The 27435-nt window shown below is 33.5% G+C and overlaps 1 protein-coding gene across 16 annotated transcripts in view; it reads right to left on the bottom strand.

The window, feature by feature from the left end:
• Positions 1-27435, bottom strand: part of NBEAL1 (neurobeachin like 1) — a 200186-nt gene that overhangs the window by 83901 nt on the left and 88850 nt on the right. For all 16 annotated transcript variants that reach the window (XM_079130554.1, XM_079130555.1, XM_079130546.1 and 13 more), the window contains 16 exons: positions 26620-26739; positions 25243-25546; positions 23296-23381; positions 17390-17479; positions 14742-14910; positions 14188-14321; positions 13597-13756; positions 13388-13490; positions 12306-12462; positions 10163-10321; positions 8331-8490; positions 5421-5509; positions 2384-2956; positions 1763-1938; positions 642-795; positions 225-353 (listed from right to left, as the gene is read on the bottom strand). In XM_079130554.1, coding sequence (XP_078986680.1) covers positions 225-353; positions 642-795; positions 1763-1938; positions 2384-2956; positions 5421-5509; positions 8331-8490; positions 10163-10321; positions 12306-12462; positions 13388-13490; positions 13597-13756; positions 14188-14321; positions 14742-14910; positions 17390-17479; positions 23296-23381; positions 25243-25546; positions 26620-26739 — 2763 coding nt within the window. The remainder of the gene's footprint in view (positions 1-224; positions 354-641; positions 796-1762; positions 1939-2383; positions 2957-5420; positions 5510-8330; positions 8491-10162; positions 10322-12305; positions 12463-13387; positions 13491-13596; positions 13757-14187; positions 14322-14741; positions 14911-17389; positions 17480-23295; positions 23382-25242; positions 25547-26619; positions 26740-27435) is intronic.

Genomic DNA, 27435 nt, shown 5'->3' with positions numbered 1-27435 from the left:
TAAAAGGAAACCTTAAAATTACATGGAGTCATAAATATTAGGAAGAAATAGTCAATTAACTAACTTTTCAAGCTCCTTTCTGATCTTACAAAATTGAAATTTCAAGTAAAGTTAAGAATATTTTTTGAACTAATAAAACAGAGTACTGAAGAGGTATTATCATTTAGTTGTTATACAAATAACCACACCAAATCCAAGTATAGAAAATAAATTAATTGACAAACCTGCAAATTGCCCCTTCCAATGAATCCCAGAAGCAACTGGATCTGAATTTGAGAGAGCTTTACCCATAGTGGACTCTGAGAATACCAGACTGACAGAGAGTCAAAAAGCAGCATGATATCCTCTAAAAGCTATCATAAAGGAAAAATTGAGAAAAGCATTCAGTTTTTAATTATGGATGGCATGTTTTTCTATAACTAATACAAATCATAAATATTTCAAAACCAGTCCAATATATATCTGGCGAACACCAAAAGAATCATCCTAGTAAAAGCTAACAAAATCTGTGACAATTCATCATATCTAGTCCATGCTTACTGCATTTAAGTATTAATGTTCTGAGAAAAGGAGATACAAAATTTCTTTCTTTGAATAATCCTTAACTACCCAAAATTCAATTTCAAAGGGTTATTACTGACCTTCTCAGTCCACATGCTTGAGTTAACTAGTCCCTCTGACTGCAGAAAGTCCTGTATGATCATCATGAGTCGGAAGGCATTTTCAGCCGTTACTGGATTAGCTTTTGCTTCTCTGTTTTCTGTGACTGCCCACTCTAACATCTTCTGTAATAAACTAAATGTAAAACAAAGTCCTCTTAAGACCATTGTAAGGGGGCGGGGGTTGTAGCTCAGTAGTGGAGTGCTTGCCTCTACTGGGTTCAATCCTCAGCACCACATAAAAACAAATAAATAAAATAACAGTATTGTGTCCAGGTATAACTTACAGTATTTTTAAAAAAACTATAAGCTCGGGAAGATAGAACAAGCAAGGAAAAAATAATGACTATTGTTTATTTGCAGCACTGTATCTCCAAAGCTATGCTATCAGTGGCAGGTATTACTAGGATATGTAGCTGTAACTTAACAATAAAGGAGGAACTTTTTAATGTTTGGAGTATCTATCTTTAATACACTTAATATTAAGTCAGTTACCTGTTTTGCTTATCTCTAAATAGATCAACACAATAATATATATTCTATTCTCTATATGATACTTTAAGTAGTTTCTATAACAACTAGACATTGGGAAAGTTAGGAAAGAAAACCTTATTATGTCTTACAGAGAGTCTAAAGGAATACAAAGAGGAACTCTTCCCTAGTGTGCTATTGCTACACAGTGCTGTCATTTATAAGGATATCTAAATACTTCAGAGGAATTTTTATGAAAATACTACTTTGTCTTTAGCATGCAAACATTCAAATTTGGACAAGCCTGTGTTAATATAATGCACCAAGTCCTGAGATTCTACAGGAAAAAATTTAAATAAGAAACGTAAAATCGCTTAAAACTTAATTTATGTAAGATTTATGTATTCTCACATTAGAGTTAGTTTTGTATTTCTCTCTAGATTCTACTACAATGACAAAAGATAGGAAAGGAAATTGAGTATGGTTTCTCCTCCCACCCTCACCCCCTGCTCTATGGACACTGAATAATGAATACTGAGTGTTTAATAACTGTTATTTTAGACTCATGCCTACTCCTAAATGAGGGTAAACAAAACAAAACAAACAAAAAAACAAAGTAACTGAATGCTTACGTTAGTTTTATTTCATCTGATGGTCGAATTAGCTCACTGGATATTCCTGGTTTAGTTAGTGCCGAAAATACTTGACCCCGATCAGTCCACGTATCATCATCAGACTTTTCTAGTCCCTTACACAACACATAATTTAAAATATTTGTCACCAATTGAAGCAGCTCCTCCTCACATCTCTATAAAAATGATAAAGTAATATTAAATTATTAGAGAAAGGAAGTGTTATAAGCACATCATAAGAATCATCATATATACTGACTATTTGTATAACACATTTTTAAAATGCCTTAAACCTGGAACTTCAATAGTCTCTGAAGATTCCTGAATCTCCAGCATAAAACATGGCTTTGTTCTCAAGACATAGGTTTGGGGATGTAGCTCAATGGTAGAGCGGTTGCTTAACATGAAGGAGGCCCTGATTTCAATTCCCAGTACCACAGAAAGAAAAAAGAAATAACACACAATTTAGTCACTTCTAGACTTCTAAACCTTAAATCCTGAGACCCAGAACATGAATATAATATGAAATTATTAATAAGTGATCACACATTGCTAAGAATTAGAAGTGTATAAGTGACATCTAAAAATAAAAACAACACTTGGAAAAATAAGGAATTTTACCTCTTGGCTTTCAAGTGAAGAGAAGTCGTCATTAAAGCCCATATCATTTGTGATGCTACTTTCTTTGTCAGACTGAACAGAAAATGATTTAGTAGACTCTATTGGGGATGGTGTGCTAGGTAGGCTATCTGTCATTTGATTTCCACTATCACTCAGTTCACATGAATCTACTCCAGTGAGATCTAAACTCAAATGTGAAGGGTTACCATGCCAGAATTCTTCCTGATTCTCGGACTTGAAAGACAATTCTCCCACAGAACTATCTTCTTGAAACAATGGTGCATTTGAATCTAGAGAGTGTCTGTCCTCTAAACTCCACTGATCTGAAGACACACTAGATGAAGCAAAAGAGTTGATTTTTTCCTCATCTGTCTTTTCCTCAAAGTTCTTCTTAATATCTTCAGTTGATGTATTTTTATTTTCTTTCATTAAAACAGCTTTACTGTGCTTATGAAGAGAATTTCCATTTTCAAAATTTTCTTTTAAAAGAAGTCTAACTAGGGTGTCTTGCCAACCCACTTGTTGTGATATCTGATATGCTGCATCTGGCTGGGAATGCAAAATCTGTAAAATCTGCAAAGAGATTAAGAAATAAAATTCTTCAAAAAGCACACAGTACTTTATATCAAAAAGTCTCTTTTCAGTTATTTTAATGACAAAGTAATTTAATGAGAAAATGTGAAAGGCTATACTTTCAAAAGATTATGTTTTTAATCAAATTATGTAAACTACATGGATGACTGACGTTGTAGATCCAACTAATCTGAATATTACTTATGTATAAAGTAGGGATGCACTGAAATCTTTGTGAAAGATAAAAAAGGAAAACTAAAATGATCCTCCACATGCCAAAATATACCTGTAACCACTCATTTTTTCAGGCAGAAAGTATAAATAGGATGATGGTATATGTAAGATGTAATAAAGTGATATTATCAACAAAATACTTTCTATGAGCCTACTACATATGCTCAGCAAATATTACCGACCAACTGACTATGTGCCAGCATACTTTTAGGCCTAGATTTATGGGAATGAATAGGACACAGGCACTTTCACAGAACCCAGGTATACCAAGAATGTTTTCTGGTCTCGCTTTGTTTTTGTTTTCTCCCCAAGTAAAAAGTCAGTGATTACTCCTGGGAAAACTTTTTTTTTTTTTTCTTAGACAGTACATTACAAAAATGTAACAAAAACTAAACATTTATTCTAAGATGGATGCTGTTGTTTAGCTCACATAAGTAGTTGAGATACTGGCATAGCAATATGCATGATCTCCACTACCTAATTAAGTTAATTTTTTTGGATGAAAATAAGTTCTTAAAAAAAAAAAAAAAAAACAGCCAGAGGGCTGGGGTTGTGGCTCAGTGGTAGAGCGCTTGCCTGGCATGTGTGAGGCACTGGGTTTGATTCTTAGCATTACATAAAAATAAATAAATAAATAAATGGTAAAATTTTTTAAAATATTAAAAAAAAAGTCAGTAATTCAGTTAAGATTTTAAGGCATTTTTATCACAAAGTCAATAAACTTCTATGTAGATGAAAAGGACTTTGGCTCCCAGGGTACTGAATATCTTTCTTAACAGAAGTTCTAATTTTGACAAGTTTTATAGATGAACAATGTTGAAATAGATTTTAATATTAATAGTAATAGCTGGAGGTGGTGACACACTTCAGTTATTCCAGCAACTCAGGAACCTAAGGCAGGGGACTCACAAATTTGAGGTTAGCCTGGGCAACTTAGCAAGACTGTCTCAAAATAAAAATTAAAAAGGGCTGGGAGTATAAGTCAGCAGTAAAGTGCCCCTGAGTTCAACCACAGTGCCACCAAAAAAAAAAAAAAAAAAAAAAAAAAAAAAAAAAATACCAATATATTTTGATAGAGAAAGCAATGAGTCAGTGAAGTTTCTCTCTTCACTAATGTCATCAGTCAGCAAGCTTCATTATTCTATAGCAAAATACAATTTTTTTTTTCTTTCAGATTAAGTTTTGCTTGGCAAAGGAACTTTTCAAGATTTCATGACTTCGAAGACTTCATAAAATACTACTTCTATTTTACATGTATATAATGGATATAAGCAAGCTACACTGAGAGCTGTTTCTATGTAATTGCATATTAAAAGGAAAGAACCACTTTATATGAAATATTCCAAATTCTTAGGATTAAGCATGAAGGGAGTCACTGTTACATACTGTAGAAATGAAAGTGGTACAGTTATTTTGAAGGACAATATGGTACAAATCCATCAAAATGTAAAATATGAACGCTCTTTAATAAAGCATTTCTGTCTCATGGAGTATGTCCTAAAACATATTAATACAAACAGGCAAAGAGACATTAAAAAGCTATTCTTAACATCAGTTTATAACATGGAGAAACAAGAAACAACTTAATTGTCTACCAATAAGGAAAGAGATGATAGCTACAGAAGAGTCATAGAATAAAAAACTATACAGCTATTAAAGACAAGATAGCCACTCCTATATATATTTTTTTAACCTACAGAAAAAGTACTGACATAATTAGGAGTAATAATTAGGAAGAAAATAGTAGACTGGTTAGAGGTTACCAATGAATGAGAGAAAAGAATATAATCAGAAAGAGGCGAACAGAATAACTACCTCTTAAGGTTAAATGTGTACTCAGGAAAAATTATTGTTGGAAAACTTATAAACAAACCACAAAAAAACTTCAGCAATGTTGAAAAGATTCAGAAATCCTAAAATATGATGTATCAATTAAACATGGTCACAATCATTGACGGTTCTTGTTAAAACTCTGGTAATAAATTTTTGATTCTGGAAAGGGAATATTTCCCAGAAGTCCATGTATAACTAAAAAGAACAAATTCTCATACTGATTTCTTATTGTCACATGAAGTTAATACACTTTAAGAAGGAAATTTTTATTTATAAAATAATATCACTTATAAAATAAGTGAAATTAAAACTTTCATCTGTTGCAAAATGTGTAATGCCAAAGTTTTTCATAATTTGTTGATGTCGTTGTCAAAACAGATCTCGAAAGTTTACGAACCTTTCTGCAGAGGACCACTCTGACATTTATATGTGTCCTGTGAGATATATACACCACAGATAACAGATCTTTGAAATTAATAACAGGATCTATGGCGGGAAAAGACAAAAAGTTAAAATTAAATTTCATAGATAGCCAAAGAAAGAGTTATAGGTATTATTTGTACAAATGCTAAAATAATTGTCTCATTTTTAAATAAGAATTAAAGACATGTTCAAATTCTACCAAAAACCAACAAATAAAAAACCAGGTTTTAGACTCTTTGACACCTTCCTGAGTCAACCTTTAATTACTGTTCTTTTCGTGATTGCCTGAACGTGAAAATACCTTCCATACTAAATGGCTCTAATAATATTTTTATATTCTTACATATAGGTCTTATCAATGACTTCCCAGCACTGGGAATAAATTCTAGTTTGTAGTAGGTACTGAAAAAAAAATTATTACAAAAAATAAAAAAATAAAATAAAATAAAAGAACATCTGGCCAGGCATGGTGGTGCATGCCTGTAATACCAGCAGCTTGGGAGGCTAAAGAAGGAGGATTCTGAGGTCAAAGCTAGCTAACCTCAGCAACTTAGCAAGGCCCTAGGCGACTCAGTGAGACCCTGTGTCTAAATAAAATATAAAAAAGGTCTGGGGATGTGGCTTAGTGGTTAAGTGCCCCTGGGTTCAATCCTTGGTACCAAAACAAAAACAGAACAAAACAAAAACCACATCTTATTTTCTCCCATTCTGGAGGCTCTATCTTCATGTTCTTTATTGGTTTTTAGTTTGATACTATCCCATTTATTGATTCTTGATTTTACTTCTTGTGCTTTAGGAGTCTCATTGAAGAAGTCAGTTCCTAAGCCAACATGATAGAGTGTTGGGCCTATCTTTTCTTCTAGTAGATATAGGATTTCTGGTCTAATGTCTAAGTCTTTAATCCACTTTGAGTTGAGTTGATTTTTTTGCAGGGTGAGCGATAGGGGTTCAATTTCATTCTACTACATATGGATTTCCAGTTTTCCCAGCACCATTTGTTGAATAGGTTATCTTTCCAACAATGTATGTTTATGGCACCTTTGTCTCATACAGATAATTGTATTTATGGGGGTTTGTCTCTGTGTCTTCTATTTTATTGGTCTTTATGTCTGTTTCAGTACCAATACCATGCTGTTTTTGTTACTATAACTCTGTAGTATAATTTCAACTCAGCTAGAGTGTAAGTCTCCAGAATATATTTTTAAAAAACTTAATATCAAAAAAAGTAACCCAATCAATAAATGGGTTAATGAACAGACATTTCAGAGAACAAGAAATATGACTGATTAACAAATACATGGAAAATATGTTCAACAACTCTAGCAATTAGAGAAATGCAAACCAAAACTACACTGAGATTTCATCTCACTCCAGTCAAAATGGCAATTATCAAGAATACAAGTAATGATAAATGTTGGTGAGGATGTAGAGGAAAAGGTATACTCATACATTGCTGGTGGGACTGCAAATTGGTGCAACCACTCTGGATAGCAGTATGGAGATTCCTCAGAAAACTTGGAATGGAACACCGTTTGACCCAGTTATCCCATTCCTTGGTAAATACCCAAAGAACTTAAAATCAGCATACAACAGTGACATAGTTACATCAATGTTTATAGCAGCTCAATTGACAACAGCTAAGCTATGGAACCAACCTAGGTGATCTTTAACAGATAATGGATAAAGAAAATGTGGTGTATATATATATATATATATATATATATATACACACACACACACACAATGTATATATATTATATTGTATATATATTATAATGTATATATTGTATATATATATATATACAATGGAATATTACTCAGCCATAAAAAAGAATGACTTTTGACAGTAAATGGATGAATCTAGAGACTATCATGCTAAGTGAAATAAGTCAATCCCAAAAAACCAAAGGCTAAATGTTCTGATAATCAGATGCTAACACACAATGGGGATGGGGGTAGAATAGAAGTTCACTGGGCTAGAAAAAAGAGAATAAAGGGAATGGAGCGGGGATGGGAATGGAAAAAACAGTGGAATGAATTTGACATAATTTTCCTATGTTCATATATGAATACACCACCAGTGAAACTTTACCTCATGTACAACCACAAGAATGGGATCCTAATTAGAATAAGTTATGCTCCCTGTGTGTATAGTATGTCAAAATACACTCTACTGTCATATATATCTAAAAAGAAAAAAACCTCAAAAAAAGAATATATGAAGTTAATTTTCATTTTGCCTTTAAGAACCTTTTTTTGGGGGGGAAGGGAGTACTATGGATTGAAACCAGGGGCATTTCACCACTGAGCTACATTCTCAGTCCTTTTTATTTTATTATTTATTTATTCATTTTTGTAGTTGTAGAAGGACAGCATGCCCTTATTGTTTCTTTTTATATGATGCTAAGGATCAAACCCAGTGCCTTGAGCTCTGCCACTGAGCTACAGCCCCAGCCCCCTTTTTATTTTTTATTTTGAGACAGGGTCTCACTAAGTTGCTTGGGGCTTTGCTGCTTTGCTAAGGCTGACTTTGAACTTGTGACCCTCCTACCTCAGCCTCCCAGGTTGCTGGAATTACAGGCGTGTACCACCATACACAGCAAGAAAAAGAATCTTTTGTACATATTTTTCTCTAGTGTCCTTTTCTTGTTTGAGGACTCAATTATTAACTTGATCACTCAATCAGTAAACATTTACAAGGTAAGGCAATGTGCTATATGCCCTTGGGAGACTAAAACAACAAAAGAATAGAGACTCAGTAGCTAAGAAAGCCCCTGCTGAATCAAATAACGGTAATTTTAAAAGCAATCTGAGAAAAGAGGTTAAAAATCTTTCAGGAAAAATTACTTCTTAAATGTATTAGTATTATCAGCCTTAGTCATACCTGTATTTATGATTTGATTGGTAAGGTTTTTAATGAGAGAAGTGTTAATGGATGCTTCATTAAGGAGGAGTCCCAATCCTGAGTATCCAACTTCTCTAAGTCGAATACGTTGTTTACTCCGTTCATAAACATTTGTGCATTTCAACATCTGTTCCATAACCTGGTCAAAACAAGTAATATATTCTTCTCAATATAGAGAACTTAAACAGTTGTCACAAGTTAATATTGAATAAAATATTACAGTACATTGGATTTTGGAGCATCATTTTATTCCTTAAGTATAAGAAAATGCCTGAGTGCTAAAAAAGAGAGACATGTCCTTATTAAGCTATTCTTAAAAAACTGATTTAGGAATAAATTGGACTGGAATACATTTGCAGTTGAGTGATTATTATGCTTGAAACTTTAGTTCAAATATGTCAAATGAAAAACATGTACACATGTAGGTCATAGGAGGAACAAGACACTTCTGGATCAATCTAGTATTCTATGTAACAGTTATAAAAATAATTTTCAAAAATGAGGAAACATTTATGAAGTAAACCCATATGCTAACACAGGATACTGAATTAGCTCCATATTTATAAGGGGAGGTCAACACTTTTCAATAGAGGTGCTATATTCTTATATGAAAGGGTAATCCTGGCTGAATATCATGAACAATCCCTTTAAGATTGTTTTTGGAAAAATAACATTTAGCCAGGTATGGAGGCACATGTCTGTAATCCCAGCTATCTGAGAGCCCGAGGCAAGACAATTGCAGGTCTGAGGCCAGTCTCAGCAATCTAAAGTGATTCTGTGTCAAAATAAAATAGGCTGTGGATGTAGCTCAGTGGTAGAATGCCCCTGAGTTCAATCCCCAGTACTAGGGTATGTGGAGGAGTAAAGAAATAACATTTAATTTCTATAAAGGAACCTTCATGAAAGCAGATGCTTTAAAAAGCAGCTTCAAGAGAGATTGTTTCTGATCACTTTTACTGTACCTTGTTTTCTAAAATTTAAGGATTTCAAACACAGGCAATCCAAACACAATCCCATAAGTAGACTTTATAATATAACTCTAAAAATGAGTAACAACTGCCAACAAGCAATTAAGCATAATGAACAAGAGTATTAAGAAAAAATATGTATTGTGGTTGTATTTGACCCCTCTATTTTTATTAACAAAAAAGTGGAGTAGGTGGCTTCAGGCAAAGTTCAAAGTCTTGGACATTGTGGATAGTTTAATAAACTATATCCTCTGTCCTTTGATAAGCCACCAATCTCTCTGACTTCAATTTCTTCACCTGTAAAATGGGAATACATATAATACTCCTTCATAAAGTTGTTGCAAGGATTAAGGAAGCTAACATATTAAAAGTGCTTAGTGCCTGACACAACAGTGGGTACCACAGGAAGTTAGCTATTATAAACTGTTAAAATGTTCTTTTGAATTGCCTACCCAGACTCACTATACATCAAAGAAGAAATAAGAGGTTTTATCTGAGGATGGCATGACAAAGTAGATATTCCACTGAGACAATTTATTAAATAATTAGTTGGGTATGTTTCTATTTGTTTTTGTTTTGCTTTGGTTTTTTTATGGTTAAGAGGATCAAATTGCTGGTCTCATATATGCTAAACAAGTACTCTACCACTTGGTTATATCCACAGTCTGAAATATAATTGGTTTTTAAATACGCAAAGAACTAATATGAAATATATGTATCAAAAAAAGAGGAATTTAAAATTAGAAAGATATGAAAAAGAATTTACAGTCACAGAATGGCTAAGTTGCATTCAAATCCACATACTGAAAATATCATCAAATAAAAAGATGCTTACAAATGTACCTTAAAAATGATTTCCCTTAGTCTGTCAGAGTACTTCTGATTTAACAGCAAGGCATAAAGTATGTCAGCATTTCCTGGTTCAAACAGCAGTAAGAAAAGCTGACCTCTAGTTGGGCTGGTACGTAGGAGACTGAGGAGTACATCCAAAATTCCCAAGAGCTTTTTAAGTTAAAACAAAACAAAACAAAAAGAATCACCTCTATGTATACAAGAACAAGTGAAGTCATAAACTATGAAATAGTTGTTCAACTCAATCCTACACAACCTAATGCTTCAGCTTAACTGGACTGTATGATGTCTTCTGAACTAGCCCTGCTTTACTCCTGACATGCTGCTGGCTTATTCCATTTTCTCTTGCACATCCTCTTGTTATTCATATTTGACAACTTTTTTTTAACTTTATAAAATGCCAAGCATCAGATATTTTATTATGGCAATAAAAAATGAAGAAAAATAGTCATCTTTTTATCTGGCTCCATCTACTCCCTCCTAGTCAGAACCAAGTTGACATTCCCATCTCTTTTAACTCACTGGCCATTCATTTAACCACACCTTGACCTCTATGCTTTTCCACTTAGTGTATGGTGAGTCTTTAATCTTTCAACACCTCTTAAAACCATACATATCAGGGCTGGGGTTGTGGCTCAGTGGTAGAGCGCTTGCCTAGCATGAGTGAGGCACTGGGTTCAATTCTCAGCACCACATATAAATAAATGAATAAATTAAAGGTCCATCAACAACTAAAATAATATGTAAAATAATTTAAAAACAAACAAAAGACCACACACATCACATATCCTATGTTGTCCATTTGAAAAGGCACCTCTTCCACAAAGCCTTTCCTAGACTTCTCAACATGTAAAACCCTCCTATGAAAATCTCACAGGATTTATACATAATATATTTCTTATAAATCTCCCTTTTAGATATTATCATACACATCTGTTTCATAGGTATTTGGTAAACTTCTCTAACTGCCTCCCACCCCCTTGAGTCTAAAAGTAGGAATGATAATTTGTTCAACACTGAATTAACTGCAATGTCTAACATCATTCTGTATACACAGTAAGTTCTCAACAAATGACCCTTGACTGAATTGATAAAGAAAATATCATTGGCCATGAATCAGATACAGTTATCATGAACTAAAATAGCTATTCATCACTCCTAGTTCCAGGTATAATAGCTGTGTCACTTTTTAAGTTGCCATATAATCACTTTGAATAGACATTTTCAAAAGTATAAATGAGAATAGTCATTCCTTGGCTGTGCATTTTATATTAGTGGTTCTAAAAGGCTGTAAAAGACCTAGAGGGCTTAATCTAGTAGCTGAATCAGTAGTATGTAGTATTTACATTTCTTTCATTTATTTTTCAGACAAGGGAATATTCAAAAATATATATTTATTTTAGTTGTAGACGGACACAATGCCTTTATTTTATTTATTTATTTTTATGTGGTTCTGAGGATTGAACCCAGTGCCTCACTCAGGCTAAGCAAGTGCTTTAACACTGAGCTACAACCCAGCCCTGTAAGAGTATTTTGAAAATAGATATTTACAATTTAATCCTTATGCAACATGTTTATGAACCTATGCTAATAATCATGTTAAAAATCTACCCAGTAGCTGGGTGAGGTGGCATATGCCTATAATCCCAGTGACTTGGGAGGCTGAGGCAGGAGGATCAGGAGTTCAAACCCAGCCTCAGCAACTTAGCAAGACCATGAGCAACTCAGAGAGACCCTGTCTCCAATAAAATATAAAAAAGGGCTGGGGAAGCGACTCGGTGATTAAGCATCTAAGCATCCCTGGGTTCAAGTCCTATTAAAAAAAAAAAAAAATCTACATAGTAACTTTGTTGATATATACCAAACAGGCCATGAAAACAGATTTCAGAAATGCCAGAGAAAGCCAGTATTTCCACATTTTATACATTTGAGCTAATTAGAATATTAAATTACAATGTCATCTACTTATTAAACTTTCAGGTAGTAAATAAAATTTACTTCTTTAATTATGTAATATTGTATATAATACTTTATAATCTTATTCTTGAAATAATTGAGCAAACATGTAAGTTTACAAGATGACAGAGCAAATTAATATTAAAAAGAAAGATTAGATTTATCTGTGGCATAATACCTGTTCTTCTTCATTAGTAGCAGCTATGTAACACATTATACTTTGTATCTCTTCATGCGTTCCACCCTTGCACAGAAAATATTTAATTAGTCCATACAAAGAAATCCTTATTGTTCGAATGTCATCTAGAGACAGCTCATTATATTTACAACTACTCCTAAAAGAGAAAACAAAAGTAAAATTGAAAATTTAACTTTTAACAATTTTGTACATTTTATATAAGACTTCATAGTTTTTTTTTGTTTTTTTTTTTTTTTTTTTGTAGTACTGAGGATTGAACCCAGGGCCTTGTGCTTGTGAGGCCCACACTCTACCAACTGAGCCACATCCCCAGCCTAAGATTTCACAGTTTAAAAAGCGATCTTTCCATATAATTATTATAATTCATGGTAGTTTTGGCTTCTTTTCTTTTTAAGGAAAATCTTTTTGGGGGGCGGTGTGGTAACCAGGGATTGAATCTTTTGAAGAGTTTTAGTGACAAAAACTAAAAATGTTAAAACAGCTTACATTTATACGACACCACATAGCACACACAGTTGTATGTGCTTTTTACATTAGTAACCTATTTAGTTCTTAAAACCACCATAGGAGGTCAGAGGAGTTTTATTTTGTTTTGTTTTGTTTTGATGGTGGTGGCGGGTACCAGGGATTGAACCCAGGAGTATTTAACAACTGAGTCACATCCCCAGCACTTTTTATATTTCATTTTGAGACAGGGTCTCACTGAGTTGCTCAGGGCCTTGCTAAGTTGCTGAGGTTGGGTTTGAACTCCTGATCCTCCTGCCTCAGCATCTAGATTACAGGTGTGTGCTACCATGCCTGGCGGAGGTCACGCTTTTCAGAGAGGAAGAAAATTCAAGCACAGAAAATTTGAATAATCTGCCTAAAGCTACACAATTAAGTAAACCAATGTTCAAAACTACTGTACGTGGATCCACTGTTGATCATTTTAACCTCCACACTATTATGCTTCTCTGAAGTTAAAGGATGTTAGAATTGCTGGTAATGAGAAAATCTACCCATTCCAGTCAAGGAGCAGAATAAAAACGTATCAACCTAAGGAAGGACCAAGGATGTCATACCCATAATAAATCCTAAGTGTATCAAGGAGAAACTGCACACCATATTTCTTTCGGAAAATTCTCCTGCTGTCTTTAATGATAGTTGAAAGATATTGTATATGACCTAAAATAGAAAATTCACTTGTAAATGATGTTGTCTACAATAGTCACATAGGTACTTATAAATTTCTAAAACAACTACAAAATTTTATCAAACAGACTACACTCACCAATTCTAAAGGGAAAATCTCCACGATTCCAAATACGGAAGTCAAAGAGTAAATATTGATACATTTGTTGCAGAAGTGGCATATTTTTCTCTAATGATACTTGTTCAATGAGTAATTGAATTGCCATCAATACATTGACATCCATTAAGGTGCCTGGCACCTGAAATCAAACAGAAAAGGGTTCCATAAATAACTGCTAATAAACTATAATTTCAAATCATGAATTCAGAACATCTAAATGTAAAAATTTTTAAATCTAGGGCATAAAAATATAAAAAACTTAATTTATGACATTAGAACACATTTTTCTAATGTCATATTCTTAAAAGTCTTATATTTCTCAAACATTCCACATAATAAAGATAGCAACACTTCTAAGATTATATACTGCTATATAAAGTAAGTACCTCTTGTATAAGACAGTTCCATAAAGGTTTTTAAAAGCTGCTGCTGAAACAAATCATAATACAACCTGGAAGATGTAACATTGCAATCTTTAATAATGTATTTATTTAGTAGGAAGAAAAAAATCCTAACACCAACTGCTAATTACAGTCACCAGCTGAATGAACACCATGCAGACAGGCTCACCTTCTGAAGTAAGGCACCAAGAGTTGCAACTCCATGGGAGTGAATAAGATTGTCCTGGTTGATGGGATGTCGCTGAATAAAGTGCTTTACAATCAAGATAAATGTTGCAACCAGATTTTTCTCTAGTCTTGACTCTAAGGAAATGAGAACGTCATTAATTATCATAATTCATCACTTTTATTTCCATTTTCTATATCATAATGCTTACTGTAACAAAGAAGAAATCTAGTTCAAAAGTTTGTGTCCAAGACTGCTTTGCACAATGAAATAAAAAAAGCAGCAATAAAATGCTATATATTTAAATGCATATATAAATATTTTCTCTACCACAAATTTAACAATGTAGTATTTTTTTCCACTAAGAGTATAATATACGGATAGTCAAGAGTAAAACCACCACCTTAAGTGTTTGGACTAAAGTATTACAAACTTCCTGACCTTTATTAGTAAAATTAGGGCAGCTGCTACTGCTATAACTGGTTTCTTTTTAATACTGGTATTTACTTTTAATTCTCAAAATTTTCAATGACCATTTTGTGTTATCATCTGATCACCTGATGCCTTTGTGGAGGTCAGTAACATACTATCTCCTTCTACAGGTGTTATCAATTCAGGAACTATGCTTTCATTCATTGCTTCAGGAATCTGTTCTTCAGTGAAGTGGCTTATTTGTTCCAATAAAGGAAAGAGTACATTTAATCCACCTATACAGTTGATGATGTCCTGAAAAAAAAAATAGTAATTTCTTAGACTTATAAAACAAGGACAAGGGTATCATTTAGTATCTACATAGCATATATAAAGTTATAGTACATTACTAAAACTTAAGTAATGTATAGGACAGCCTAAATTGAAGGAACCCTGGTGAGGGTAGATGTTTTAAATAGCAGCCTTAGTTTCAGATCATTTTTAGTGCATTTCCATTTTATATAGTTTAAGGATTTCAAAACACAGGAATTCCAAATATAACCCCATTAGTAGACTTCATAATGTAAATCTAACAATGTCCAAACAAACAACTACCACTACACAATTAAGTATCATGAACAGGAGAATCAAGAAAAAAAGCATTTGGTGGTAGAAATATGACTAACTCCTCTACTTTTAGCTAACCAAAAGGTGAACAGGTGGCTTCAGTCAAAGTTCAAAGTCTTGGATATTTTGGACAGCTCAATTAAATGTACCCTATGTCCTTTGGTAAGTCACTAATCTCTCTATAGTTTCTTCATCTGTAAAATGGGAATAAAGGCAATCCCCCTTCACAACATTGCTGCAAGGATTAAGTAAGATAATACATTATGAGTGCTTTGTGCCTGCCATATAGTGGGTGCCATATAAAGTTAGTTGTTGTTATTATCAACTATTAAAATGTTCTGAATTGTCATGTGGACCCAGATTAAGTCTGTAAACAATCTCTTCATATTTTTGTCTGCTGTATTTTTAAAATAAATTTTATTGTATAAATTTGATATTTACAACAAGATGTTATGGGATAATACAGATGGCAAAATGGTTACTATAGTGGAGCACAATAGCATATCTATCATCTCACAGTTAATTTTTTTGTGACAACAGTAGCTTAAATCTACTTATTTAACAGAAGTCCCTAATATGATACAATTTGCCTATTTTTCATACCGATTATTTTAAAATTTTCATTGATAAATAAAAACAAAAATAGTACATATTAATAGGCTATCATACTGATTTTAAGAGCTTTTTATTTAGTAAATAAACTTATTGGATGGCAAATATTATTTCCCAGTGGTCATTTCCTTCTTGCTTTTGGTCTGATTTTGTTGTAGCAACAAATTCTATCCCTTTTTAATTTTCCACATCAGGCAAAAATCTGACCACTTAATTCATATAGCCATAACCCAAGGCAGCAAAGATTGCTTTGATTTTTGAATATGTTTAGCATACCTGAAATAATTAGGTATCTATATGTAATGCATAAATGCATAATGCACTTGTAAGTGAAGCAAAAGTTAACTCATGAACTGTCAATACATCATACTATGTTACTATGTTAACACAGGAGAATAAATGTTTTTATCTGAAAATCACAGAGAAAAATGCTTTGCACACCTCAAATAACATGAGATTAATACTCAATTCTATAAAGCAAAATTATCCATCAAAAGAATAAGCATTTTTGAGATGTTAACTAAAATAAATTCTAGATGAATTACCAATAAGTCCCCTTACAACTATCTTTTATATTTCTTTTGATTCTATTTATGCTGTAACTGCTATTTAAAATATCTTTAAAGAAATACTATATTTAGGGAAAAGCAGTAATTACTTATTGTATATCCATGTACCAGGCACTGGTATAACAGGCAGTGGTCTCTCCTTTGAAATTCTTAAGGACTACTGGAAAGTCAAGCAAGCAATTACTATCCACAATGGCATGTGAAATGATAAAGTGCTACAGATACCATGACAAGAGCAGTTAAAACAGTCTAGATCGAAGTAAAGTTGTGAGTTGTGACACACATATAAGATACAGAAGGCAAACAAGATTTGACAGCTAGAGGACAATGTGGGGAAGAGGAAAAGTTATTTTTAATCACTGAGAGTAAAGATTTGAGTTGTCTGAAGCTGATGTATACCAGACTGTAGAGAGGGAGGTGTCTGATAGAAAAGAGATAATCAATGAAATCTCTGGGAAGATTTAGGAGGTTGAAATGTGATATACAATTTTAGGGATTAAATACCTTAATGGACTAAAATAGCATATTTATGGAGATTATTATGCTCACAGCACAGTTTATAAAGGCAACTTAAGCTTCCAGTGGATCAGTTATTCCACTACTATAGTTATTCAACTAATTTGTTTATCTTTCAAATTGTGTATCAGTACCACATTTTAAATGAGACCTATTACTCAGATCAACCTGGAGATGCTTAAAAGATAAAACCTTGAAGGTTGCGGTGGTGGTATACAGTAATCCCAGTGGATGGGAAATTCAAGATCAGCCTCAACAATTGAGCAAGGACTAAACAACTTAGTAAGACTGTCTCAAAAAAAAAAAAAAAGGGATAAAGATATAAAGATGTGGCTCAGTGGCAAATTGCCCTTGGGTTAAATCCCCAGTGCCAAAAAAAAAAAAAAAAAAAGTCTTTAAAAGGATCATTAAACTTATACTATGTTATCATTATATTATACTATGTTGCTCATCATTTATTATTAATTTACCTTAATATCCCAGTTCACTACTTTGTTTCCTGTTAATCTTCCATGCAAACAATTAGCAGATAAATCAAGGCAGATTGAATTCTTGCAGGCCTAAGAATAAAAGAAATTATACAACAAAGTACAATTAGAACAAAACCTAACTTTAAACATATAAGGAACATTTCACTACCATTTTAAAAGATAAATAATGAGAAGATGCCTACCATTTGATTTTCTTTCTTTTTTTACCCCACCCCCAGTACTGGGGTTTTGAACCTAATGTCTCATACATGCTAGGCAAGCACTGAGCTACATCCCCACCCTTTTTAAAAATCTTTAGACAGATCTTGCTAGATTGTCCAGGGTGGCCAAGAATTTGTGATTCTCCTGCTTCCACCTCCTAAGTAGCCTGGATTGCAGGAGTGCTGCCACCACGCCTGGCCCATCTGAATTTTAGTATTACTATTCTCTGAATGTCTTTTAAAGAATCATGAACTATATCTTAAAGCACTTATCAAAATCAAGTCACTGAGTCTTATCAACTGATTGATGAGTTATACTATAACTTCTCAGTTACCTGAGAGTCTAATTTTTTTTCTTTTCTAAATCAATATATACAAACAGACTTATGGCTTTAAAAAACACAGCTGGACACGGTGGTACATGTCTGTAATCTCAGCTGCTTGTGAGGCTGAGACAGGAGGACTGCAAGCTTAAGGTTGGCCTGGGCAATTCAGGGAGAACCTGCCTCAAAAATAAGAAATAGGGGCTGGGATTGTGGTAGAGCGCTTGCCTGGCATGTGTGAGGCACTGGGTTCGATTCTCAGCACCACATATAAATAAATGAATAAAAATAAAGGTTAGTAACATCTAAAAAAAATTTTTTTTTAATAAGAAATAAAAAGGGCTGGGGTTATAGCTCAGAGGTATAGCTCCCTGGGGATCAGTCTTCAGAAATGGGAAAAAAAAATTCAATATTTTGTTCCCATTACTATTTCCCTAGGCACAATTTCTTAATATACAAGAAATGTATAATTCTAATGTGAGATAGAGAAATCACAAAATAATATATTTTATTTGATTATATGAAAATCCAATCATGGGCATAAGACACTATTTTCCCTTGTATTAACAACAAACAATTCTGGTTTAATTCAGATTAAATACAATTTTCTCAGACTACACAAATACACAATGGAGAAAAGATAGCCTCTTCAACAAATGGTGCTGGGAAAACTGGAAAACCATATGCAACAGAATGAAATTAAACCCCTATCACTCACCCTGCACAAAACTCAACTCAAAATGGATCAAGGACCTCGGAATCAGACCAGAGACCCTGCATCTTATAGAAGAAAAAGTAGGTCCAAATCTTCAACTTGTTGGCTTAGGATCAGACTTCCTTAACAGGACTCCCATAGCACAAGAAATAAAAGCAAGAATCAATAACTGGGATAGATTCAAACTAAAAAGCTTTCTCTCAGCAAAGGAAACTATCAGCAATGCAAAGAGAGAGCCTACAGAGTGGGAGAATATCTTTGCCACTCATACTTCAGATAGAGTGCTAATTTCCAGAATCTATAAAGAACTCAAAAAACTCTACACCAAGAATACAAATAACTCAATCAACAAATGGGCTAAGGAAATGAACAGGCACTTCACAGAAGATCTACAAGCAATCAACAGATATATGAAAAAATGTTCAACATCTCTAGTAATAAGAGAAATGCAAATCAAAACTACACTAAGATTCCATCTCACCCCAATTAGAATGGCGATTATCAAGAATACAAGCAACAATAGGTGTTGGAGAGGATGTGGGGAAAAAGGTACACTCATACACTGCTGGTGGTGTTGCAAATTAGTGCGGCCACTCTGGAAAGCAGTATGGAGATTCCTCAGAAAACTTGGAATGGAACCACCATTTGACCCAGCTATCCCACTCCTTGGCCTATACCCAAAGGACTTAAAATCAGCATACTACAGAGATACAGCCACATCAATGTTCATTGCTGCTCAATTCACCATAGCCAGATTGTGGAACCAACCTAGATGCCCTTCAGTTGAAGAACGGATAAAGAAACTATGGCATATATATACAATGGAATATTATTCCACCATGAAGAATGATAAAATTATGGCATTTGCAGGCAAATGGATGAAATTGGAGAATATCATGCTAAGTGAGATAAGCCAATCTCAAAAAACTAAAGGACGAATGATCTTGCTGATAAGCAGATGAGGACATATAATGGGGGGTGGGAGGGGTTAACGTTAGGGTTAGGGTTAGGTTTAGGGTTAGGGATAAGGAGGGTGGTAAGAATGGAGGAAGGAAGAACTGTATAGAGGAAAAAGAAGGGTGGGAGGGGTGGGGGGAAGAGAAAAAATAACAGAATGAATCAAACAACATTACCCTATGTAAATTTATGATTACACAAATGGTATGCCTTGACTCCATGTACAAATAGAGAAACAACATGTATCCCATTTGTTTACTATTAAAAAATAAATAAATAAAATAAAATAAAAGAGACTGTCATCCTGAAAGGAAAAAAAAAAAAAAAAAAAAAGAATTTAACCTGCAATTCAAAAAGTTGTTAAAAACCATTTAACTTCCTTTCATGAAGTCATGTAACTTCACATTAAATCTGTGAATCTGCAGGTAATGAAGCATCTTTGAATTTGATCCCCATTCCAAAAGAAAAGAAACATACATGATATGGCTACTGCTTTCCTCTTAAAGCAACTGAGAAAATTTAATTTAAAAAATAATATTTACACCATTTGACCCAGCTATCCCACTCCTTGGCCTATACCCAAAGGACTTAAAATCAGCATACTACAGAGATACAGCCACATCAATGTTCATAGCTGCTCAATTCACAATAGCCAGACTGTGGAACCAACTTAGATGTCCTTCAATTGATGAATGGATAAAGAAACTGTGGCATATATATACAATGGAATATCACTCAGCCATAAAGAATGATAAAATTATGGCATTTGCAGGCAAATGGATGAAATTGGAGAATATCATGCTAAGTGAGATAAGCCAATCTCAAAAAACCAAAGGACGAATGATATCACTAATAAGTGGATGATGACATATAATGGGGGGAGGGGAGGGTTAGTGTTAGGGTTAGAGTTAGGGTTAGGGAGGGGGGCAAGTATGGAGGAAGGAAGGACTGTATAGAGGGAAAAGAGGGGTGGGAGGGGTGGGGGGAAGGGAAAAAATAACAGAATGAATCAAACAACATTACTGTATGTAAATTTATGATTACACAAATGGTATGCCTTTACGCCATGTACAGAGAAACAATATGTAACCCATTTGTTTACAATAAAAAAAATTATTAAAAAAAATAAATAAATAAATAAAATAATAATAATATTTAACAGTCTACATCAGTCTCAGAGACAGAAAGGTCTTCCTCCAGCTGCTTCTTTAGTTTGAGCATTATTTATATATGACCTTTCTTAACATGATAATCTCCTAATGGTATGGTTGCCTGCAGTCTCCTACCTCTCCAAGCCAACTTTTGTACTGCAGTTCAAGAACTTTTTCTAAAATTCAAACCCTAACATACTACTCTTCTGTGTAAAACCCTTAACCCGGCACACAAAGTTTGCTATTATCTGGTCTCTACTTGTTCTCTAAACTCATTTCCAGATATCTTCTTCCCCTGCTCAGATACATACATGAAAAACCCTATTTTATAGTCTATGCTTTTGTAGACGCTGCTTACTGTAATTCCTCCTCAAAACTGCCTTTTTAAGATACAACTCACATGTCCCTAGAAGAACAAACCACTTCCCGCTTTACACACACTATATTCTGTACATAATTGCAACACAGAAATACTGTACACTGGTTCAGGACATGCACTGAACAGGTTCTAAAGTTAGCATTACCATTCACTAGAATTACGAGGTTAGGCAAGTTACTTATCTTTACCGAGCCTAAGAAAACACAAAGCTTAGAAAAGATACCAATAATACCATATACATCTCAGGGCTTTTATGAAGATTAAGTCAAACAGTATAGTGTTAGTATATTATAAATACATAATAAATTACAGCTAAAAAGTTCATAAAATCACATTATGCTTTTTTACATATTTATCTCACTTTAGACAGCAAGATCCTTAAAAGTTAGAGGCTTTAGTCTTAAGTTAGTCATCTTTGTTTCCTAAGAATTTGCACAATTCTTGTCAATTTGTCACAGAGAAGACAATCAACTGCGAACAAATAGATGACCAAATATCCCCTGCAAGAGGACAAAAATGAAAACACTGATGACTACTAAACAATTCCATACAGTAGCTTTTAGCAAATTTGCATTTGTTAATAACTAAGTCGTTTTAAAAAATGTTTTATGCTCAAATGACTTAGGAAATAAAGGACAAAACTAAGTGAAAGGGGTTTTTTGGTAGGATTTTTAAAGTGTATCATTAATCTCCAAGAGGGCTATAAAGAATGCACCAGCTCCACAAACTTATTTAACCATGGAATCTTTGTATCATGATATCCCACAGTTTTGGAGAAACTGTCCTGCAGTAAACTGTTTTGTTTATTATGATATCAGTCATACTGCATTTCTTGGGGAAAACCAATAAGGTAATAGCTATTTTTAATAGTACAGAAATTTTAACTTTGAATAGTATAAAATCCAACCTTATATTATCACGTTCAGAGTTATTTTAAAAGTATAGTTGGGTAAGCAAACATACATCATTGGTAAAATGAAAAGCAAACAAAAGATAGAAGACTCAAGAAACATTATAATCAACACAATGCAAAGACCTTGACTAGATCCAAGGTTAGTTTTTAAAATGCTAATAAATATTGTAGGAAAAACTGAATACAGATTATGTATGCAATTATGGATTAGTTTCTTATGTAGGTAAATGATTATATAGAAGTATTAGGGATGAAGTTTTGATAGTTTGTTGTTGTTGTTGTTTTGGTTCTAGAGATTTAACCCAGAAACACTTTATCACTGAGATACATTCCCAGGGCCCCCAACCCCATACTTTTCACTTTTTATTTTGAGACAGGGTCTAACTAAGTTGCTTCGGGCCTCCATAAATTGCTGAGGCTGACCTTGAACTTGCAATGCTCCTGTCTCAGACTCCAGAGTCACTGGGATTACAAGCATGCATCACCATGCCTGGCCTGACAGCTATTTTAATTTCCTTTCACAAATGATTTGAGAGAGCTAGCAAGTACAGCAAAATGTTAATAACTGGTGAATTTAGGAGAAGAGGACACTGCATATTTTGACTTCTCTCTGGGCTTGAAATTTATCAAAATAAAAAATTGGGAGAAAATAAAACTGATCAGTTCATTTTATTAGGTCAGATATAACAAACACACACTCAAAAGTAATAAATTATGATTACATACCAGATTGCTAAATTAGAAAAACACGTTCTATAATGTAGAATACCCCATTAGCAAAGCATTTCCTGAGTCAACATAATATTTAATATAATGAAGGCAACTTATGTTTGTAGTATCTCCTTTTTCTTTCCTCCCAGTTCTAACTTTTATCTTCCTTCCTTCTGCCCTTGCTGCCTTCAATTACTTTCATTATTTAAGTCCTTGAAGGAAAAAGGATGATAGGCATATAGAAAGTTTCTCTTTTCTCCTTTAGTTAACATTTCTTTTTTCCCTCCCTTCCTTTCTCCCTCTTTTGCTGTATCACATTTTTTTTAAATACCAAAGTTTGAGCACAATTGTTTCATCTCTCCTTCCAGAAAACTAGGTGAATACAAGTTCAAACTGTTTGATTTACTGAATTCAGTTCATTAATAAATTCCACCTAAAACTATTTCCATTTATACTATCAGAATGACTATATACTAAAGAATTATAGTTCACAACAGAGGTATAACTAGATGGACAGTCCATGCATTTGCTCTCACCTTTGCTGTGTAGTGAAGAAGGACGTTACCAGGCAGGTCAGACATGTCAGACTCTTGACATTTCCAAGGGCTTAAACAATTTGGACCTGAAAATTATTTATACACATACATATATATCATTAAATATTTATGGTCTCCTTGGTTCTGTGTTATCAGAACAAAATTTAAATTTAAAGTGTTTTAAGTTATGCAAATAATACAGTAAAGCATACTAGCTAAAACGTTCTTAAGGGGTTTTGTTGTTTTGTTTTTTTTGGTACTGGGGATTGCACCCAGGGGCACTTATCTCTTGTCCCTTTTTAATTTTGAGACCAGGTCTCAATAAGTTGCTTAAGGCCTCACTAAGTTGCTGAGGCTGGCTTTGAACTTGCAATCCTCCTGCCTCAGTCTCCCAAATTGCTGGGATTACAAGTGTGTGCCACTGTGTCTGGCTCTACTTTAGTTTTCATATCACCTCCAATATATCCAAAACCTAGAAAAGTTAGGGAGTGAATCAACCTTCACTCCAGAAAGGAAATTGTATATAGCATTAAAAAACTATCATCACATATAACAAAGTTCACCTATTAATTTATCAAATGTCCACAAATTCAAATGAATAAAAAGATAGTAAAACATTCAGTCAATGTGAATAAACACCACAGAATAGGAAAAAAAAATTCCCAACTTCACTAAAACTCAAAGAACAGGGTTGGGTTTGTAGCTCAGTGGTGGAGCACTTGCCTAGCACATATGAAGCACACTGGGTTAGATCCTCAGCATCACATAAATGTAAATAAAATAAAGGTATTGTGTCCATCTAAAACTAAAAATTTTTTTTAAAAAAGAACAAAATGTAAACTACAAAGCCATGACTACACAATGATTTATTACTAGCTTTAATTTATTTGCATTATAGACCCATCTTTAAACATTCTAGTGAGTTTCAAAGGTTTACCATAAACTTTGAAAGTCTGGAGAGTCCCATTCATGTCAAAACTCCTATGTAATCTAAAAAGGATATTTTGACAAAAAAATAAGTCATTCTGCAAAGTTAATGCACATGACTCTTAGAGACATAACATCGGAACATCCTGCTAGAATACAATTTTGTAAGTAGTTATGATCCAATGATAATGAATGTGTGTGCTTTAAATCATGGTCAAAAGAAAAGGCCAAAATAAAAAGAGTATAACCTTATTTTTCAGGTATCTTAATACATAAATTGTAAAAATGACAAGTTTTAAAACAAAATTTATGATTTCTTGTGGAAATAGGCTTATATTTTGTTTGATCAATTCATTAAAATCTGAAGAAAGAACTGGCAGTGTATGGATGGACCTAAAATTCAATGTAAAGATATACTCTCCAATATGACTGTTTGGAAATAGAGCCTTAAGGAAAAAAGTTAAAGTCATAATAGTGAATCCCTAATCTGATATGGCCCCTCACAAGAAAAGGAAGAGACACCAGAGGTCTCTTATTCTGTCCCTGTGCAAAGAAAGGGAAGACCATGTGAGAACACTGCAATTGGCAGCCACCGACAACTTGGAAGAGAAGCCTCACTAGAAAACAATCTTGATGCACATCGCGCTTTGACTTCTATTTTCTAGAACTGTGAGAAAATATATTCCTCCTGTTAAAACCACCCAGTCTGTGGTATTCTGTAATGGCAATTCTAGGAGATTAATTCAGGTAGTGTTATGGATGATATTTGAAATATTTTCCAAAGGCTTATTTTATTCATGCTTACAAAAAAAGGTATGAGGGCTGGGGATATAGCTCAGTTGGTAGAGTGCTTGCCTTGTAAGCACAAGGCCCTGGGTTTGATCCCTAGCACCTCAAAAAAAAAAAAAAAAAGGTATGATATGTGGGGGACTTTTCATTGAAAACAAATATACTCTTCAAATCAAACAATTTCTTTAGAAAACTCTAAATTTAATTAAACAGTATAATGTACAAGCCTACCTGCTAAATACAATGCCTTCACCTGAGGAGGCTGCAGTGCTTCATAAAAGATAATAACAGACCCTAGTTGACCCTCTAGAGATGTGGGACATCCCCATTCACTGTCTTGGGTTCCAGCTGATATCAATTTGGTAACTAATTTTGATTTTTCAGTTGCTCCTCCCCAGGAGGCTGATGATAGAATTCCACCAAATGACGCCCGGTGAGGGGTAATGGGAGAAGAAACTGGTGGGTCTGGGATTTGAGACGGTGGAGGAGTGGTGGTTCTTTGTCCAGCTGAACCAATACAACAGGAAGTAAAAGGCTAAGAAACAAACAAAATATTACACCATTTTAAATAAATATCAAATTTCATGTTTAAAGTTAAACAGTGAGGGGCTAGGGATGTACCTCAGTGGTAGAGTCCTTGCCTAGTATTGCAAGGCCCTGGGCTTAATCCCCAATGATGGGGAAAAAATTAAAAATAAATAAAAATAAACAACACACAAAACTAAGCAAATAAGTAGATTGAAAGTTAAAGTGAAAAGTTTTTGGTTTTTTTTTTTTACTGGATCATGATGTATGTACATGTATATACATAAGAAAACATTACCAAAGATCCCCTTGGCCAATAGAATTCAGATGTATTATTTTTATGACTCATTGTACATACTTGTGTTTTTTAAATATTTTAATGAGTGTTTATTATTATTTTTAAAAGATTTTAAACAGCTTTACTGTTACCTAAAATAGAGAAAACTACTTTGCCCATTAAAATTTACAAGGAGAGAATTGCATGTCAGTATAATGCTCATTACAGGCTATCCTGAAATGGTCATCAAGAACAAGAAGAAATTACTCAACTCCTAGAAGGACTTAAGAAATAATCTACTCCATTCCATTGCCTTCAAAAGCCTTTCTCAAAATTATCCAAAAATTCTCAAAGAACTTTTATATAAGTGGTCACTGAGAACCACCTCAGTAAAATTCTATCTTACCATAACATGCAAGTTTTAAGTTTCTTCATTGTTATTTCAAACTTAATGTAAATAAAGAGTTCATTGTAATACTCTTGTATGTCATAAGAGAGTTTTATTAAATTATCTAATCATTTCTTTGGCTTTCCTATTTTAAGTCTTTTTTTTCCCCTAAGTCTTTGATTACATTTGTTTCTTCCTTGAGTTGTTTTTCTTTTCTACACACAGTCTGACATCATCTAATGATAGATTGACAAATATTTATTTATTATATCTTATTATATAGAATAGGACCCCATATTTAGAATATACAAGATTTTAGGACCCCTTATTTAGAATAAACAAAATCTTCTACATTAACTGAAATATTTAAGAGTTCTCAATAAATTGGGCCTGAAATGAATGGGTTAGATATACTTACTTCATTCATGGCAGGAAATCTGAGAGGGGCAGAAACTTTCTGTTGTCCATTGTCATAGATATAAACAAGACTCTGACCAAAGGGCCTTTTTCCAGGCATGTGAACAATAGTTATGTTGTGCTGGTGAAGTAAAACATACATTTAAAAGGCTAAAATTACACAGTCTTTGGAATGACAAATGTTTCCAAAGTATTACTCTATAACTTGTTTGTGAGAACAGAATATTAAGATTAAACACAGTTAAGCACTGATTAAAATGATGTTCTTAAAGTGAGAACCATTTTTTTGTAGTACTACAAAACCATTAAACCTTTTCCAGAAAACTCTCAAAAATTATTAACATAGTGTCTTTTCTTCATTTTCCAAGGCTTTGAGTATTTTTTCAGAATCAATCTTTCTAATAAAGACAAACTTTATATTTTTAGAATAGCAATAGAAATGCATTGTTTTTCATGATTTCTTATCTCATTCTGAATTAAAATTCAAAATTAAATTTGCTTTTAGAAGACAAAGAAATCATAACATTTTAATTTTTAGCAGAAATTAATACTATCAACAGTATTAACTTTCTGATAGACAAACTCCAAAATGAATAGAAACTTAAAGTGAAAATTAACTAATTCAAAAAGCAGATGAGGGCTGGGGTTGTGGCTCAGTGGTAGAGCACTTGCCTCATGTGTGAGGCACTGGGTTTGACTCTCAGCACCACATATAAATAAATGAATAAAATATAGGTCCATCAACAACTTAAAAAAATTTTTTTAAAGATGAAAAAAACTCCTTTTGAACATGCACCAAATCTTTTAAGATTAAATG

This window comes from Sciurus vulgaris (assembly GCF_902686455.1).
Source record: "Sciurus vulgaris genome assembly, chromosome: 3".
NCBI lineage: Eukaryota > Metazoa > Chordata > Mammalia > Rodentia > Sciuridae > Sciurus > Sciurus vulgaris.
This window is presented reverse-complemented; position numbering and strand designations above follow the sequence as displayed.